A 16,365-nucleotide genomic window follows, 5' to 3' on the forward strand; every position below is an offset into this window, starting at 1 on the left:
ATTCCTTCTCGGTCCGAAGGCCGCCTCCTATTTCTTCTTCCTCCACTGGCGGATAATATGCACTTTAGCCCCCGCCTTTGGTCTGTATTTTTTCTTTAACCCCCAGAGTAACGAAGTTTAACCGCGAGAGAAGGACCAATCCGTAATTGTATCTCATAAAAGGGCTTTACGACAATAAAACTCACTTCAAACGTCGATAGGTAAGTCAGCGATCGAAGGGACCCACTTACGCTATCCAATCACAGGTCAGGCGGACTTGGGGTGACGTCGCAGCGTCCGCCTTCGTCCGTTTGGCCTGCCACATGTCGAGAGAAGAGTGGCGAGCATGGCGTGGTGGGTATATTTGTCTCCGTGTAAATGAGCAGGTCGAGTTCTTTTAATCGGTGCAAACGTGTGAGCTCTCGTTATTACCACTACCACACACAGTGTTGTAGCATTAGCAATTGCCTTACCCTCTCTCTTAATTGCAGGTTAAGGGAAAGCTTTATCGACAATATTCTATAGTGCATAAAGGTATCCTTTTCACTTCGATCACAGACTTTAATTGGCATCCATGACACGTAAAATGCAGTGATGTTATGTTGCGCCCAACACGTAGACATCAGCCGCACGGAACTGTGGCGTATAAGGGGACGCCCGACGCGCGTACCTAATCCGACACACACGCAGCTTTGTGGTACTCTTTTGGAGGCGGTGGCAAAACCGTGAATAGAAGCGATCACGATGGCAATCATGCACGAAGAACAAAGCTAACAAGCTTAACACTCCCCAGTCGTCGAATTAGGCTTCAATAATCGTGCTTAGTTATACGGATCCGCGAGCTTAACATCATCGAACTCGGGGTGACGTGGCGCGTACGGTTCGGCGCGTGCCTTCCTCCCACGTGGACAGCGACGGGACTCGCGTCCTTTTGGCTGGTGAGTAGTAACACGGAATAAAACGTGGGAGCCACCCTGCCCACAAATCATAAGGCCGGTATACGTATCGGGTCTGTAGGGACGCGTAGCGATGTATTTAGCGTTTTATACGCACTCCTCCGGAGGGAAAAGCACACTGTAGGACCCGCGTGCGGTCCGGCATCGGACCGCCGGTTCGATTTTGCCGGCCCGGATCGTGGCCTACCGTCACCCACGAAAAGCGATGCGAAGCAAAAGCCCTGCTTCTGGTAGCAGGAATCGGAAAACACAGGAGGAAACAGAGATGAGTGTGGCCTTACATGTCTGCTATGTACATGTGCCAGAGATCACGGCAGACCAGGCAAAGCTTGGGTGAGTTGTTGAGGACCTCCCTTGACTGGAGATGGCCATGGGCATCAGGAACAGTGCACGCAAACAGTGGCTGTTCATGTTCATCTGAAGCTGGAAGAAGAAGTCAGGAAACACACAAGGAAAACAAGGATCGGTATGGCTTAACATGTTTGATAGGTATCAGATGTCATGAGCTGCCACAGATTAGGACACTGGAGAGAAGCATTGATGAGCTGCTGCATGGCTGTTGGCATCAGCAGCAGTGCATGCAAACAGTGGTTGTTCATGTTCATCTGAAGCTGGAAGAGGAAGTCAGGAAACACACAAGGAAAACAAAGATCAGTAGCCCGTGATGTTCTACAGAAGAAAGAGCAGATGAATGCTTCAGCTGAGTGTCATGAATAAACCCTAAATCAGCCTAAACATCAGAATATATGACATCTTGTATGATGAACTGTTTCTGCAATAGAATGCATAAATCAATCTATGCATAGATTGGTCAATATCTTTTACTTCTGCCCAAAGAATAAGACATAAATCAATCTAACTTACATTCCCTGGTCAACTGGGATTCAAAATTCTCTTTGTCTTACTAAACTCAGAATTAAATTCTTGTATAAAGAACTAACTTTGTAGATCTTTTAGAACTCCATCAGGAAGCTTCCTCTGAGCTCCTTCTCCAAAGCATTTTTAAATGAAGGGTCCTTGATTCTTCTGTATGAATGGTTGCTGAATTATCTGCAGGACATATCACTTTTAGTATCATTTAGGGATCCAAATCATAGGAGAGAAGTACAGCTAATTTGATGCTGGAACAAGAAGAAGAACCACTCTACATCTCCCCATTAAAATATATATTTACTCTTGCTTACACTATACTGGAGCACGTAATAGATTATTGATTCATGTCCTGTTCATCCCAACAAAATATATATTAATCTACCGTTCCAATCCATGCCCACTTCTCCATCTCAGATGTATTTTCTCAAACTAATACTGTTGCTATAGTCAATGATGATCTCTTCACATGGATGTCTGATTGTATTAGAGATGAGAGATAAAGGCATGACTCCGTCATCATCTTTTGTCAAGCATCAGTGGGTTACTTTCTTCCAAAAGAAGATATTCTCTTGATGGACTGTTTGAGCTAATGCCATGCATGTACATGAATTTGCAACCACAAATCGAAGTACTTTTACTATCACAAAGAATAGAACATGTCACATGGTGTTCAATGATCGAAAACAGTCACTAAGATAAGTTTCAGACACCACCTGTGGTTTGGACTAAAACATAAAGCAGATCTGCCCCCATCTACCTTATGAAGTCTGTTTCCACAGCTCATCTTGGTAATGAATTCTTCTGCTACTTAGTCATGTCTTTTTTTCAGCATTTTTGTCATCTAAGATGTTTAATTCACTCCTGCATGAGGTGGGGGGCTACCAAATGCTTATTCTTTGGTAACATTTACTACCCCCACAAGCCACCCACATGTTCATGAGCATTTTTATATTTGCAACTTATATAATCTAATTTAAATTTTAAAAAGGGATCCCTTCTGTCAAGAACATGGTTTTGCTGCAACAGTGGTCACAAGGAACATATATAACATTTAATACTTGAAAATTATCACATATATGTTCTTTGTACAGCTAGAACAGAACAAAGCAGATCCCATCTGCAGCATTGGTAGCTGCACAGAATTCCACAGGTCACAGAGGTCAGAAACCTGATGGAAACTCCAGGCAATGGTAATGTCTCTGTGAAAAGTTTAATGTTGTATGGTATGGAGTGAGGGGAAGGCAGAAATGATTGATTGGATAGTGAATGAATTGGCCACCTTCCAAAGGCTCTACAACTGGCTTAGCTTTCAGTAGGCAGTAATATTCCCCATGCAGTTAAAGGATATGGAATCAGATTACACTTGGAATATGAGTCTTGTTAGGCACCTAAATGCTTTTAGAAATAAAAAACATCATAATTGCAAAAAGAAAAAAGAGCATGAGATAGTCATGATTGTCTTAAGCATCATATACTGATAATGAGGGCAAAAAGTACTGGAATGATGTTTATAGACTTTTCAGAATAAGATACTTAAAAACCAAAAGCTAAGCATGAAGACATTATATACATTTCTATCATTTTCAGTTTTTATTGATAAACAAAAAAGATAAAAGCTCTATAACATCAGATATGAGAATTTTGATGAGGTTCCTTGGGCTAAACTTGGAAGAACAGTTGATTTAGTCCTGGGGCTTTAGTGGCTCAGAAAATACCACAAGGCAAAGTTTCATACCATCCATCCTATGCATTCAATTCTGGATGTTGTATGCTGCAATATAGATCTTCTCATCATGTAGCCATCTATAGCCATATGTGAACCCTTCACCTACCAACCATGTCATGTCCAATACCACCAGTTTCAACTACTTTTCCATTTGAAGCTAGCATTGCTGCCATTAGACAATATTGGACACAAATGCCCCTATATGTCCCATGATGCTATCCAATGCATTTAATATCTGTTCACCATGGTTATTCTGTATAATGAGTCACCATGTATGTGCATATCAGAGTGACACTACTGGATATACTTGACAGTACAGTATAAGAAATCACAGCTTTCCAAATGAACTTGTGGAGAGTAACTACAAAGATGAAATCCTTTAGAATTCAGATGCTTCAACTAAATAGTGTTTTCTGGAGACTATGGTTTCTTTTCTCAGAACATGCTTAGTTGATCTTGACTTTATTTCTGACACTGAAAAGCCATCCACATCATTACATGTGGCTGAAATTGTGATTTGTATTTATAATTCTAAAAGATGAAACATTTTCAAATGCATTAGAGGAACTTCAAGCAAGTAGATAGCTGAAGTAATTGGATCTCTCAAGTCAAATCTATGCATACTTTTCAACACCATCATTGATGATTGCTGTTTTTTGTGGTGCATTTTGCAATCACATTTTTTAGTTGTTAAACTGATTGAAAGAACTAAGATGGCTTTAAATTAAAAACATACACATACATAACTTTTACTAGATATCTACAAGTAGATTAGACTCCATTATTGCAGAGTCATATACAACAAGACTATTTTGAATCATCCAAGATCTAAAAGCATTATTTTGCAGATAACCAAAGCAGAATACATGTATCAGTTGATTACATGAACTAGGTCCATAATAAGTATGGAAAAAAGGGATCTACTATTTGTTACCATCAACACAAGTTAGCATTTTCAACAATATGGTGTGACCAATGGCCTCAGGGATCAACAAGAAGCCTACTAATTCCTTTGATTCAGGCAATTTGATCAAATTACAAATTAAATAGATCTCTCTGCTGTTCTGGATTCATCTGAAAAGTTGGATTTGGTGTATCAAGCAGAAGATTAAAGGCAACATGATACTTCATTTTATATTAAGTTTAGTTAATAAGCTTTAGATAATAAGGAGCATTAGAAGTTAAAGACATTAATAAATCTGATAGGTACTTGCTGATAACACAAACCTTAAACTGTATAAAATATTACCTTAAAGAGCTATTTGATAAAGAGTAGCTTCCAAATTTAAACAAAACATCTCAGTTAGTGGTTGTTGGCAACTTATTTTGCTGATGCAGAATCAGGTTGGCCACCATAAATACCAACAGGAGATTTTAAAAAAAAATGAAGACCAACAAGCTTAATCCATAGGTGCTACCATCTGATCTACACTAAAATTTTTGGAATGTGGTTGAACAACAGTTTTCTATATATTGTATCACCAGCTAGGATGTTTAGTATCCCTAGGACTTAGAGAATCCATTGGTTCAATAGACAGGTCTCTTGTCTTCTGGGTGTTCCTCAGGGAACACTTAAGTATAGCATGTCTCTTGAAATGAGACCTCATTGTTACCAGTCCTCAGCTGGTACAACAAACCCTGGAGCATGGAAGAAGTTGACCAAATGCAGAATCAGAGAGAGAAAAAAAAGGCAGGAATCCTCCTCTTCAAATTATGGATCAAGTTGGTGAGAATATTGTACTATGGGGCTTTATAGATTGTGTTTTTTACCAGTCCTTTTGAACCTCTCTGTCCAATTAGTTTGTTCTTTTCTTAGCCATCAGAGTTTGGAATATGATGATAAAACTGAAGGCAGAACATTGTATTTAACACTTGAATTTGCATTTACATCACAGATGAGTTTAGAGATAAAGAGGGGGTGACAAATTCTCTTACTGTAAAAGAACAAGTTCTTAGTTAAATGTAATATATTGAAGAGCACATGCAATGAGATGAATAATGAGTGAATCAAGTGCTGACATTTGTAAATTAGATGGCCTGACATGATCATAGACCCTGGAAGGTGAGGGGAAAGACTCCTTTGATTCATCTATTAGCATCACATCAAATTATAAGGACTGCACCTTAGGACCACCTTGTGCTAAAAGGGACTGACCTCTTCTGTGGCATATCCTAAAACTGATTAAAGGAGGCTATTGAGAAAGTGAAGTAAAAAGAATATGCATGGGGAATAAATTCAATAGGTAAATAAACCTATTATCTCTTTTTAAGCAAAGCAATCTCTTAATTGTTTCTTAATTATCTTTTGTCATTATTGTTTAATAAATTATAGCTTCTTAAAGGCATTCTTCTCTTTGAGTGAACAATGTTGACCTTTGAAACTCTGTGGATTGATTATTTGAATTTTCTGAGAGTGTCAGTTGTTAATGCTTGAAAATAATTGAGGTGATAGCGGCTGGCAAAATAGAACATTCCTTGAAAATGCAAGGATCAAGCTTTAATGATTACAGCAGAAGGAAAAAGTTGATGCTGCATATTTCAGAACAGCTTAATCTGGTTGTAGACTGCATAAATTTCTTTGTGAACCTAGCAAGAGCTACAGTGCATTAATTTAGATACTTCTTGAACTCAAAAGAGAAAGCAGAACAGGAGAAAGAATTCAATAAACAAATGCATTTAACTGAGTACTATGGCAGTTTGTTCAAATCATGTGTGACTAAAGAATTCAATAAACAAATGCATTTAACTGAGTACTATGACAGTTTGTTCAAATCATGTGTGACTAAAGAATCATGACATTTTTTAAGGTCAGTTCCTTGAGTATACTGAGTTCTGAAAGTTAATTTGCAGTCCTTTTTTACTCGCTTGAAGAACAGTTGTTTTATAATGTCTAATGACTTTTAATCGAAACTAACAGCTTAATAAAAGCAAGTTACAATTTTTCTAGTGATAGGTACCGGAGTATTCAGGGTCAATATATGCAGTCTTAACTATTCTTTTTATGACTTAAACATTGATGCTTCATGCCATAAACAATCTTACTATCAAATTAAGTCTCCTAAAGAGGATGATTTAATATATTACTATTGAAAGATGGGTCAGTACCTTCTTTTTTTTTTTAAGCATAAAGGATAGAGATCCCTGGTATTTTATAAGAAGTGAAGGATTTATTGGATGTTTTATTTGTTCAGATTATGCTTCCAAATTAATATTTTTAATTAAAGAGTATAAGCTTTAATATAAGAGAAAGATTGTTCTCTTACAATATGAAAGATCAGGTTTTTGAGTCATAAAATTATTTTTTTTAAAAAAAAAAACTAAGATAGCGTATATTAATCCTCCCCAAACTTTTCATCGGCGAAAATCTGGTGCATGGATATGTTCTTTTTAATCGATGATCAAAAGAGCCAATCAAAAACATACATCCTTTTCCATTAAATCCTTCTCTTTCTTTTTCATGTTGTCTTTATCTTTTGTCCTAGCTATTTATTCTGGTCCCTCAACTCTTCAAAATTGTACAGTCTCTGTAACAGCAAACTGATATACATAAATCCCTTTTACCTTATATTTCCAAAACAGAAAAAAAGAATAAAGAAAAAAATGTCAAATGAGGTCTGGTCCTTTTTGAAAACTCCAACTTTTGCTTTTAAGACTCACTACTTTTGTACTTTGACATGATTAACTATTCTATAACACATAAAACACTATTGAGTATGCACAAAAGCACAATTATGTATTGTGACTCAGCATCTCTATTATACCTAGAAAAACTAGAGTATGTATTGATTACACAAGCACCACAGACAGCAAATAAAGTTATAATCTATTATATGATATCATTCTCATACTTGGGATCTTCCTCTTTTGTTTTCTTCACTCTCTCTTTTTGTTGGTATAACAAAATTTACACTATTTTATGTGCTCAAAAAGATGCACAGAAGAAAAACCCAAAGTCCATTAAATGCAAGATCTAAGCACCATACATTCATCATTCATCCACCCAACTCCACAAGAGCCAGCTCACTTGACTCAGACCACAATGACACCACATCACCTAAGGGCTGGTTAGCAAGTAGGGCATCTTCCCTACCTGTTGAAGTGGACATTTCATGTTCTTGTGACATTGAATAGGGCCTGAAAAGAATGAAGACAGACCAGGTTCTGTCCCACCTGATTAGTTGATCCCCATCTTTCTTTCATCCTCTACAACAGGAGATCAGCTGGATTAGGTTGATCAGGGGAAATAATAATCATAATGTGTGAAGAGAAAAAGATGCTAGATGTTCAGTTTGTGATTGAGGACATCCATTATGTAGGACAAGCTGGTCAAGAACTAACAAAGCTTTTTCTTTTGTAATAATAGAGGAATGAAAATAAGAAGATAATAAGGAGTTATTTCAGGCAAACAACTCCCTAAAACAAATATCGTATTGCATCATTCCATCTACCTTTTTTGTTCTTTGAAGGGGATAGATTTTCATTCTTGTAGAGATACAATCTTGATCAAAATCAAATTTGATTTGTTCCTTTTTATATATGTTTGTTTCCTTTCTAATCTAAAATATTAGATCAGAATTATTCTAAACATTCTCATGTGAAAACTAAAACTTACAGAAATCTTCCAATTGATCTACAGTGGCCTTCTGCTGCAATTGGACAGCTGTTTAAAGGCAATTTTGAATGAGGATTTGATTATTTTTTTCACATCAAAATGCACATACAACTTGATCATGTGGAATTCAAGAGCTCAAGAACTCAAGCAGAATCTGATCCTTGTTTTTCCTCACTTTTTATTTTCTGATAATAAACCATTGATCTAATGCTCCACAGGGGTGAATGCAAAAATCTAGTGATAAAGACCCAACACCTGCAATAAACAAGATTGTGACAAGCCATAATCAAGTCATAAATGCCTAACACCAACAGCAAAACTACCATATCATCCAATTCACCATCATGCTATCCTCATTAATTTGCTCATATGCTACCCTGCTGTCCATCTTGTATGTATTCACCAGCATTCTCTAAAAATAATCAGAATATCCATGTAATTATCCAAAACTCAGAAATATCTGCAGAGTGATAGTGACTTTCCTGACAATTTTGCAATCAACTAAAATGAATGCATGAGATGTAATGATATGGTAAATAACAGAGCAAACAACACCTGGATGAGAGTAGCTTTAGCTGATAATGAGGGGGAGAAGCTGTATGGGTTCCTCCCTCTGATGTCTAAAAGATGCAAGGATTGGATGTCAAATGAGATAATATTGCAGTGGCCTTCATTATCTGCAGTGGCCTTCTGCTGCAAGCAATAATCTCACATGAGGCTTCATTCCAAAACCTCTAAATTAGGTAATATTGCTTAAAAAAATATTAGATAAAGTTTCGAACCTTCAATCCATAATAATTATTAGGTGTATCTAAAACTTCATCCGATAAATTTAGATTCAAAGTTCGAAGAACTTGGAGTTATGATTTGGGCTAAAATATGAACTTTGATTTGGGTTTGAACTGAGCTTGCAGTTTAGCCTTGGGCTTCTCCGAGGACCAAGATAATTTTTTTGATATATATATATATATATATATATGCACACGAAACGATTTATTTTTGTATCTAATCATCTAAATTTACATAGGTCCTCTCTCAACTATATTTGTTTGCACATTTTGATAGGAGGGATAATTTTTGTATTTTTCTTCTATAAAATATTTTTTCTAATTTCGTAAAAAATAATATCTATAGCTGAACACAAAGATAGCAATAGGATCAACTCAATACCTCAGTGGAAGAATAGCGGCACATGTGCATCAAATCAAGTCGACGGCTGTGATTACATGATGTTTCTGGTAGCATTTGAGATCAAGTCCAAGTGCTCGCCAAGATTAGCGCCTCGAATTGATCTGGACTCGTATGTATCTTTGATTGGCCAATGGTCAATCTAACGACCCATCACATGAATCATGATGTGGTCCATCAAATCATGGACGCATGATTGATCCGGTCCAATTCAAGTCCCCTAACCAAATCTTATGTCACGTGATCTGCACGTGGTCGAACTGTATCGGCGAAGAAACTATAATGTGATGGGCTTTTTTGTCCATCCAGTATGGTGCGTCTACTATAAAAGGGGAGAGGTGGGGGTGACGGGGGCCCGTCCATTCCTAGGGTTTGTACAGCTTCCGGTCGGCGCGAGTGAGGAGACGCGGAAGGGCGATGGGCGTGTTCACCTTCGTGTGCCGCAGCTCCGGCGGCGAGTGGAGCGCGAAGCAGCTCTCCGGCGACCTGGAGGCGTCGGCCGCTTCGACTTTCGACCTCCAGCGGCTGCTCGTCCAGGAGGCGCTCGCGGTTGACTCCACTGGCGGCGTCCAGTCTTCTTTCTCCATGGTCTCCCCCTCTTCGGCCGTCTTCCAGGTGAGAGGCCTTTCCTTGATTTCGCCTAATGTGTGTCTCTACTTGTCGTTGATCGCAAATTAATCTTTATCATAAATAGGCTTACAACAAGCTCTTATCTTCCTTATTTCTTGTGATCAATTATGTTATTAGATTTTTTTCTCTTTTGTAGTCGGGAGGTCATGAGATATGTATCATGTCATTGTATTTAGGGAAAGGTTCGTCCTTTGAGCAAGAGAGGTAAGGTGGGAAGGGGTTTGAGAAAGCTTGAAAGGGCAAATTATGTGGAAGATGCACTATATGTATAGTAAGAATGATTTTAATTTAGTGATGGTTTTGCGATAAGTAAATGCTATTTGGAAGGAGTATGCTGGATTCCTCTATTATAGATATATACTTATTGTATGTTCCAGAGCAACCAGAGATCGAGCTGGGAATTATTGTAATGCTTAAATATGTGTTATTAGTGGCAAAGCGTAGGAGACGGTTTACACTTCTTGAAAACATACATCTTTGGTTCTTTGGGGCCTTACTCCATCAGTGCTTATCCTAATCTAAGGACGCATCAACCTTTCCTACACATTATATGTTATATTGGAAGATCAATGGTTTGTCACTCCGAAGATATTACTCTTGGGTTCTTCTTTTTGATAATTATCAAAGTTAATTTTGCCTAGTAGCTGGTTACTGCTTTTTTTATTGGTGTCATGGATCATATCATCCAGCAAATTATTATCCAACCTAAATAAGATTTAAGAAGATTGGTATGTGAACTTGGTTGCTTTACCAATGATTTTTTGTACTGCTTGCTTCTACAGTCTTATAAAATAAATGCCTTATATATGCTGTGTGTTAAGGTTCCTTTTGGTTGCTTGCACGCATTCGCCGAAGCGGGTTCAATCTTGTCTGATCATGTCCGATCACTCAGCCAATTGTATAAAGAATCGCAATTTGGATAGTATGCTTCAAGCCATGTCGGCTTATTTCTGACAAAATCTTCAAATCAAATAAGTGACAAATCGAAACAGTAGAAAGTTCTTTTTGCTTATTCAAGAGTCTTCTTTTATGCCTGGTGCCGATGGTGATGCCCGCAAGATGTCTCTTTTTATCTTGTGAATCTCTTTTTCATGTGCTCTTGTATGGGCGTGTTAATCATGTTAAACAATGTTAGAAGCATGAGCTAATTTTGTATGTGTGCATCTGTTCATCATCATGTTCAGCTCTACTGTGGGCAGGTTGTGTTGAGAGTAATATAAGTTGCTTCATTACAGATATCAGTTTGTGAATCTCTCCTCTCACGGTTATTTTGCTTCTGGACGTACAGGTGATAATTGGGGGAGGTGGTGGTGGAGCATTTATCGGAGCTGGTGCTCCAGGTGGCGCAGCTGCAGGATCTGGTGGCGGTGCTGCTGCTCCAGATGCACCTCCCACTCCCGAGGAAAAGAAGGAAGAGAAAGAGGAGAGCGATGATGATATGGGGTTCTCCCTCTTTGATTAGTTTACCAGTTTGGATGGTGTGCTATTTTTGATCTTTCGAAAAATTCTTGATTGCTACCTTAGAAAATTAATGAGCGATGTTATGCTTTGATTTATCAATTTCAGTCAATAATAAAATTTTGAACTGTCGTAGTATTGATTTATTATTACTATTGTATCATAGTATGTGTCACAATTGGAAGGCCACTACTGCACTTTACAGATCAAAGGTTGATATATTGTCTGATTCATGTAGTAATAGAAGCACAGGAGGAAAAATAAGCAAAGCGCACTATCAACAGGGGAAGAGGAGCAGCGAGCCATCCCTGCAGAGTCTGTTGCCCGACAGATCGAGCTTGCTCATCTTTTCTTCACACCATAACAACTGTTCCTTGCTGAGCCGTGCCATCCTCAGAACCCTCGATATGACTTTGATGTCGATGAGAGCAAATAGCAGTTCCACTTCCTCCGTGGTGGTCGGCCAGGTTCTCTTCCTCCACCCTTTCTTCTTTTTGAACAGTTCCTTCGCTCTCATCTCCTTCTGCAATTCAAAGCCATGAATCACCAATTTATAATATTTCTACTGATCATTTAATTTGCAGCATGCATCTATCTTCGATCATGTGGCATACCTTATCAAGTGAGGCTTGCACTTGATGAAGGGAGCTCCGAGGGCTGTGAGCTCGAAAGAAGCTACCTGTTCTTTTCTTGTCCATCTTCAGAAAAAGGTGGAAGGTTAGGATGGAATCCTCCATTATCTTAACTAAGTCGGCCGCAAGAACTGGCAAGTCCGTATAATTCTCCACATTTTCTTTCTGATCTATACCTGAAAGGAAAGCAAAAGCATATCGAAGAACAGAATATTGGATTTGAGGTTAGTGTTCTTGCATGATAATACCTATTGTTCTGTCTGAAAGATGATAACCTAGAGATCACTCAGTTTCCACCACATATTATGTAAAAGACAGGTGCAAAGCACAGATTCTTTAATCTCACAAATGGAATGTGATTGAAACGACTGAAGAGAAGTTTAACGGAGTTGCTTATTTTTACCTAGAAAATTCGGCACCTGAAGCAACTTAGACAGCCAACTCCGGCCATGGGCATAAACCTCCACCCTAGATCCTTGCTCAAATGGCTCGTTCTCAATAAATCTCTGCAACAAAACCTGGAACTGCTGAAACAATTGCGCAGCATAGCCATAGGAAGCACCATCCTCCGGCTGCGACGAAATCTTCAGTCTCTGTTGCATGTACTGACCATGAAGTGCCTCCCAACTTAAAGAAACCTGCGCTACATAAGCAGCTTCAAGGTTTCGGCACCGCTCGTCTTCCTGCTGCGGCAGCTGTAGTTGTTCGCGGTCGTCTGGGTGCTCGTCTTGCCCCTTCTTGAAACGGAGCTTTCGAAGGGCCAAATCTAACTTCTTCGACACAGATCTGAGTGATCGCTGTGAGGTACTCCGAGATCCTGTAACATGTAAGTCGTAAACTTGTATGAAACTTGACAGAAGTAGCTCGGATTAGGATCAAACTAATGCCACTAATAGGAGAGGAACATTAGATCAAAGTTAAGAACATGAGGTGATACAGAGGCAAAATGCACTTGGAATCATTCACCGGACACGGCAATTTAAATTCTACACAGTTGAAGCTCATCATCAAGTATTAAAATACATATATCTATGGATAATAATATGATTGCAGAATCTTTGAGATGCAGATGCATTTGTTGATGCCATACCAGCTTCATTTAGATGCCGGGATATCAACCTGTCAAAGAACAGCATCCGGTCGCAGTACTGGTCATAAAATGTGTCGAACCCACAACAGGAATACCCAGCACCGGCTTCTGAGGCCCCCCACCCACTCGAGCTGCTCTCCTCCTCCTCTTCCTCTACCTCTTCCTCTTCCTGCTCTCCCGGATGGCCTTCTTCTGGTATGAGGACCATGAAGCTGTTCTTTCTCAGTTCCTTCAGCCGCCTCTTCACGTCGTTCGTGATGAAATCGTCGTCGTCGTCGTCGTCTCCCCCATCCGGAGCGGTAGCCGGCTTCGGCATTGCGTCCAAGGTCTCATCTTTGAGCTCCTCCGAGGACAAGGACAACTGTTCTCGGTCCTGATCTGGGTTTTTTACCCCCTTCAACTTACCAACACGACTTGGAAACCTTGTCTTGAGGAATTCCATTAAGTCCCCTGAGGAATCGGTTGATTCTGAAGCTAAAAGCCCAAACAGATCCCCTCTTGTTCCCCAGACTCACTCAAGGAGAAGGCGAGAGAGAGCGACGAGGCCAAGGAAACCGAAGAGCACGAGAGATAAGAGGAACAAGAAGAAGGCCAAGAGGAACAGCAGCAGAAGCAGGAAGAAATCGCCGGAGAGCCGGAAATCCGCAGCGCGATCGGACCCACGGCTCATCAAACAAAGAACGGGAAGCAAGACGGTGATGAGTTGCAGCTCCCCGGGAGCCCTAAGAGGCCGACGATCCACCGCGTTGGAGACGAAGGAAGAGAGAGGACGAGCGGGCTTAGGGATGGGGCTCGGGGTTTGGGGGCGAGGAAATGGCGACCCGCTCCCGGCACGCTGAGAGTCCGGATGACAGCACGGGGGCCTCGGAAACATCGCCAATTTATCGGGTGGCGGGAAAACAATCTAAATTTAAATAAAGCCGAGAAATTGGGCTTTGTTGGGGCTTCAGAATCGCGAGGAAAAGATTCGGCGATTATTTGACGTAGGCGTCGGAGTTCGCGCGGGGACGTAGTACCGACTACCGACCGTCGGCGTGGAGAGAACGAGAGAGAGAGAGAGAGAGAGAGAGAGAGAGAGAGAGACCCAACTTGGAAGTCCTAAAATGCCCTCGAGCCCTTTCATCTGGACGGTTCATTTGACCGTCTGACTGATTGATTGATTGATTGATTGATGTTTTGCAAGGATCTGCTGCACTTTCCAGTTCAAGATTCAGCCTTCAAGCGGATACGTCACCAGATAAGCTGGACCCTGACGCGAGACAGACGAGCCTCACGCCAGGTGATTAAAGTAAGAAAGAGATTTTGCACACATATCCTTTGAAAATTAGCTTTATATATATATATATATATATATATATATATATATATATATATATATATATATATATATATATAATGGGCCCCTTCCTTCCTTTTTCAATAATATCTATAAAAAAGATTAATCACTTTTAAATATGATTAATGCCAAGTAGTTTGAGTTATATACGTGTAATTATATAATAAGTAAATTACTCAATATGTTTAAAGGATATTAGTATCAATTAAAGTTTTCAGATTTTATAACTCATGATATTTTCCTCGATTATATAAGGATATCTCTAGAGAAATCCTCTAATCTGAGTAAAATTCTCCCTATAAATATGAATACAATTAAGTTTCTTCAATAATTTCTTTTCTATCTCTTTTCTAACATTGTATCATAGCCTTTTCCCTTACAAAGGTAATTCGACTTCTACTACTTCTCTAGGTGTCGATGTGGAAGCTGAAAGGATTGGTGTTGACTTCCTTCCTCTACTGCAGAAGACCGGTGATTCTTCTCCCGCCTCTCCGACTCCATCATCGACCGAGTCGGCCACCTCCTACCCTCCCAAGAACCTCACCTACGTTGCCGTGGTGGTTGCCGTCCTCGTAACTGCTCCCCGGCCAACGACCTCTCCTCCTCATTCTTGCATCTCGCTCGAGCGAGAAGTGCCGCTGTCGCCATCCTTGCTGCACAACCATCAGTGCTTTCCTGTGGCAGTAGGAACGATTGTAGTTCTTGTAGCAACAATCGCTTCCATCTACCGCTGCATCTTGCTTCCTCTGCCACAGCAGCTTTCGCTGCATCTGCTGCTGCTATCGCTTCCTGCATTGAGGCCGACAGAGCTTTAGCAGATTTCTCACAAGTTTCTCCTACTGCGGCATCACTGTAGATTTCTTTAACATCGCTGCAGTAGCAACCATAGCAATCTGTAGCAGCTGCAGCAGTAGTAATGATCTGCAGCAGCTGCAGTCTTTAGCAGTAGTCTTCGCTACCGCAGCAGACTTCGTTATCGTAGCAATCTTCGTTGTCGCAGCAATCTTTGCTGCAGCAACAATCTTCATTGCAGCAACAATCCTCACTGGGATGTTTTTGTTATCTTCTTTTGATATTCCAGTTCCTATTTCTGCAGGGACTCACAATTCTTCTACTACAGGGATTATCTCTATCAATGCAGTCATACTAATCCCTTTCAAGTTATCAAAGGATGGCAATTATACGTCTTGACGGGCTCAATTTTCTAATCTCTTATTTGGATACAACTTGCTAGGTTACGTTGATGACTCCTTCAGTTGTCCGCCAGCCATGCTTAACATCCCCGGAGAACCTAGTCCAGTACCTAATCCAACTCACAAACTATGGTTACGTCAAGATCGTCTCATCTTCCAAACTATTCAAGCCTCAGTTGCTGGATCCGTCGCTCCGATGTGTGGTCTAAACTGCAAACAACATTGGCGAATCATTCGCGTACTCGCAAGCTTAGTCTTCTATCCAAGCTGATGATGGCCAAACAAGAGGGGTACTATCACTAATTATCTATAAAATATCAAAGTTATTATCGATGACTTGGCTTTGATAGGTCATTCCCTATGTGACGAGGAGATTATCATCCATACCCTAAATGGTCTTGGAGATGACTACAAGGAGTTGGCGGCTGCAATTCGAGCACACAACTCGCTAGTCTCCTTTGAAGAACTCTATGATAAGTTGACTGACTATGAGATGTATTTGAAGCGTGCGAATAAATTGCCCAAACTGTCTATCACAGCTCAAGCCAGTTATAAGTCTAAGAGGAAGAATACTCAGTACCCTCCGAACATCACCAAAGGTATTCTTGATCCTATGGGTCCCATGAAACACCCCCGTTATCCTCCTAACTTCTCATAAAGTGGTAACTCCAATACTCGTCCACCTTGGAATC

The 16,365-nt window shown here is 40.0% G+C and overlaps 2 protein-coding genes across 2 annotated transcripts; one reads left to right on the forward strand and one right to left on the reverse strand.

The window, feature by feature from the left end:
• The first annotated feature begins 9,678 nt into the window (after positions 1–9,678).
• On the forward strand, positions 9,679–11,571 carry LOC103995169 (large ribosomal subunit protein P3). The gene is made up of 2 exons (XM_009415695.3): positions 9,679–9,949; positions 11,253–11,571. Exons 1-2 carry the CDS (start codon positions 9,752–9,754, stop codon positions 11,424–11,426), a joined length of 372 nt encoding a protein of 123 aa, XP_009413970.2. The 5' UTR covers positions 9,679–9,751; the 3' UTR covers positions 11,427–11,571.
• A 51-nt stretch (positions 11,572–11,622) lies between these two features.
• On the reverse strand, positions 11,623–14,406 carry LOC103995170 (uncharacterized). Its single transcript, XM_009415696.3, has 4 exons — positions 13,145–14,406; positions 12,458–12,871; positions 12,037–12,230; positions 11,623–11,945 (listed from the first exon to the last, which is right to left on the reverse strand). Exons 1-4 carry the CDS (start codon positions 13,584–13,586, stop codon positions 11,700–11,702), a joined length of 1,296 nt encoding a protein of 431 aa, XP_009413971.2. The 5' UTR covers positions 13,587–14,406; the 3' UTR covers positions 11,623–11,699.
• Between the last annotated feature and the right edge of the window lie 1,959 nt (positions 14,407–16,365).

This window comes from Musa acuminata, chromosome BXJ2-8 (assembly GCF_036884655.1).
Source record: "Musa acuminata AAA Group cultivar baxijiao chromosome BXJ2-8, Cavendish_Baxijiao_AAA, whole genome shotgun sequence".
NCBI classification, from domain to species: domain Eukaryota; kingdom Viridiplantae; phylum Streptophyta; class Magnoliopsida; order Zingiberales; family Musaceae; genus Musa; species Musa acuminata.

Coding starts and splice junctions, on each gene's coding strand:
- LOC103995169 (XM_009415695.3), top strand. CDS start 9,752: ATGGGCGTGTTCACCTTCGTGTGCCGCAGCTCCGGCGGCGAGTGGAGC. Junction 9,950..11,252: donor CCTCTTCGGCCGTCTTCCAG/GTGAGAGGCCTT, acceptor CTGGACGTACAG/GTGATAATTGGGGGAGGTGG.
- LOC103995170 (XM_009415696.3), bottom strand. CDS start 13,586: ATGGAATTCCTCAAGACAAGGTTTCCAAGTCGTGTTGGTAAGTTGAAG. Junction 12,872..13,144: donor CCGGCATCTAAATGAAGCTG/GTATGGCATCAA, acceptor TACATGTTACAG/GATCTCGGAGTACCTCACAG. Junction 11,946..12,036: donor TGCAAGCCTCACTTGATAAG/GTATGCCACATG, acceptor TTTGAATTGCAG/AAGGAGATGAGAGCGAAGGA.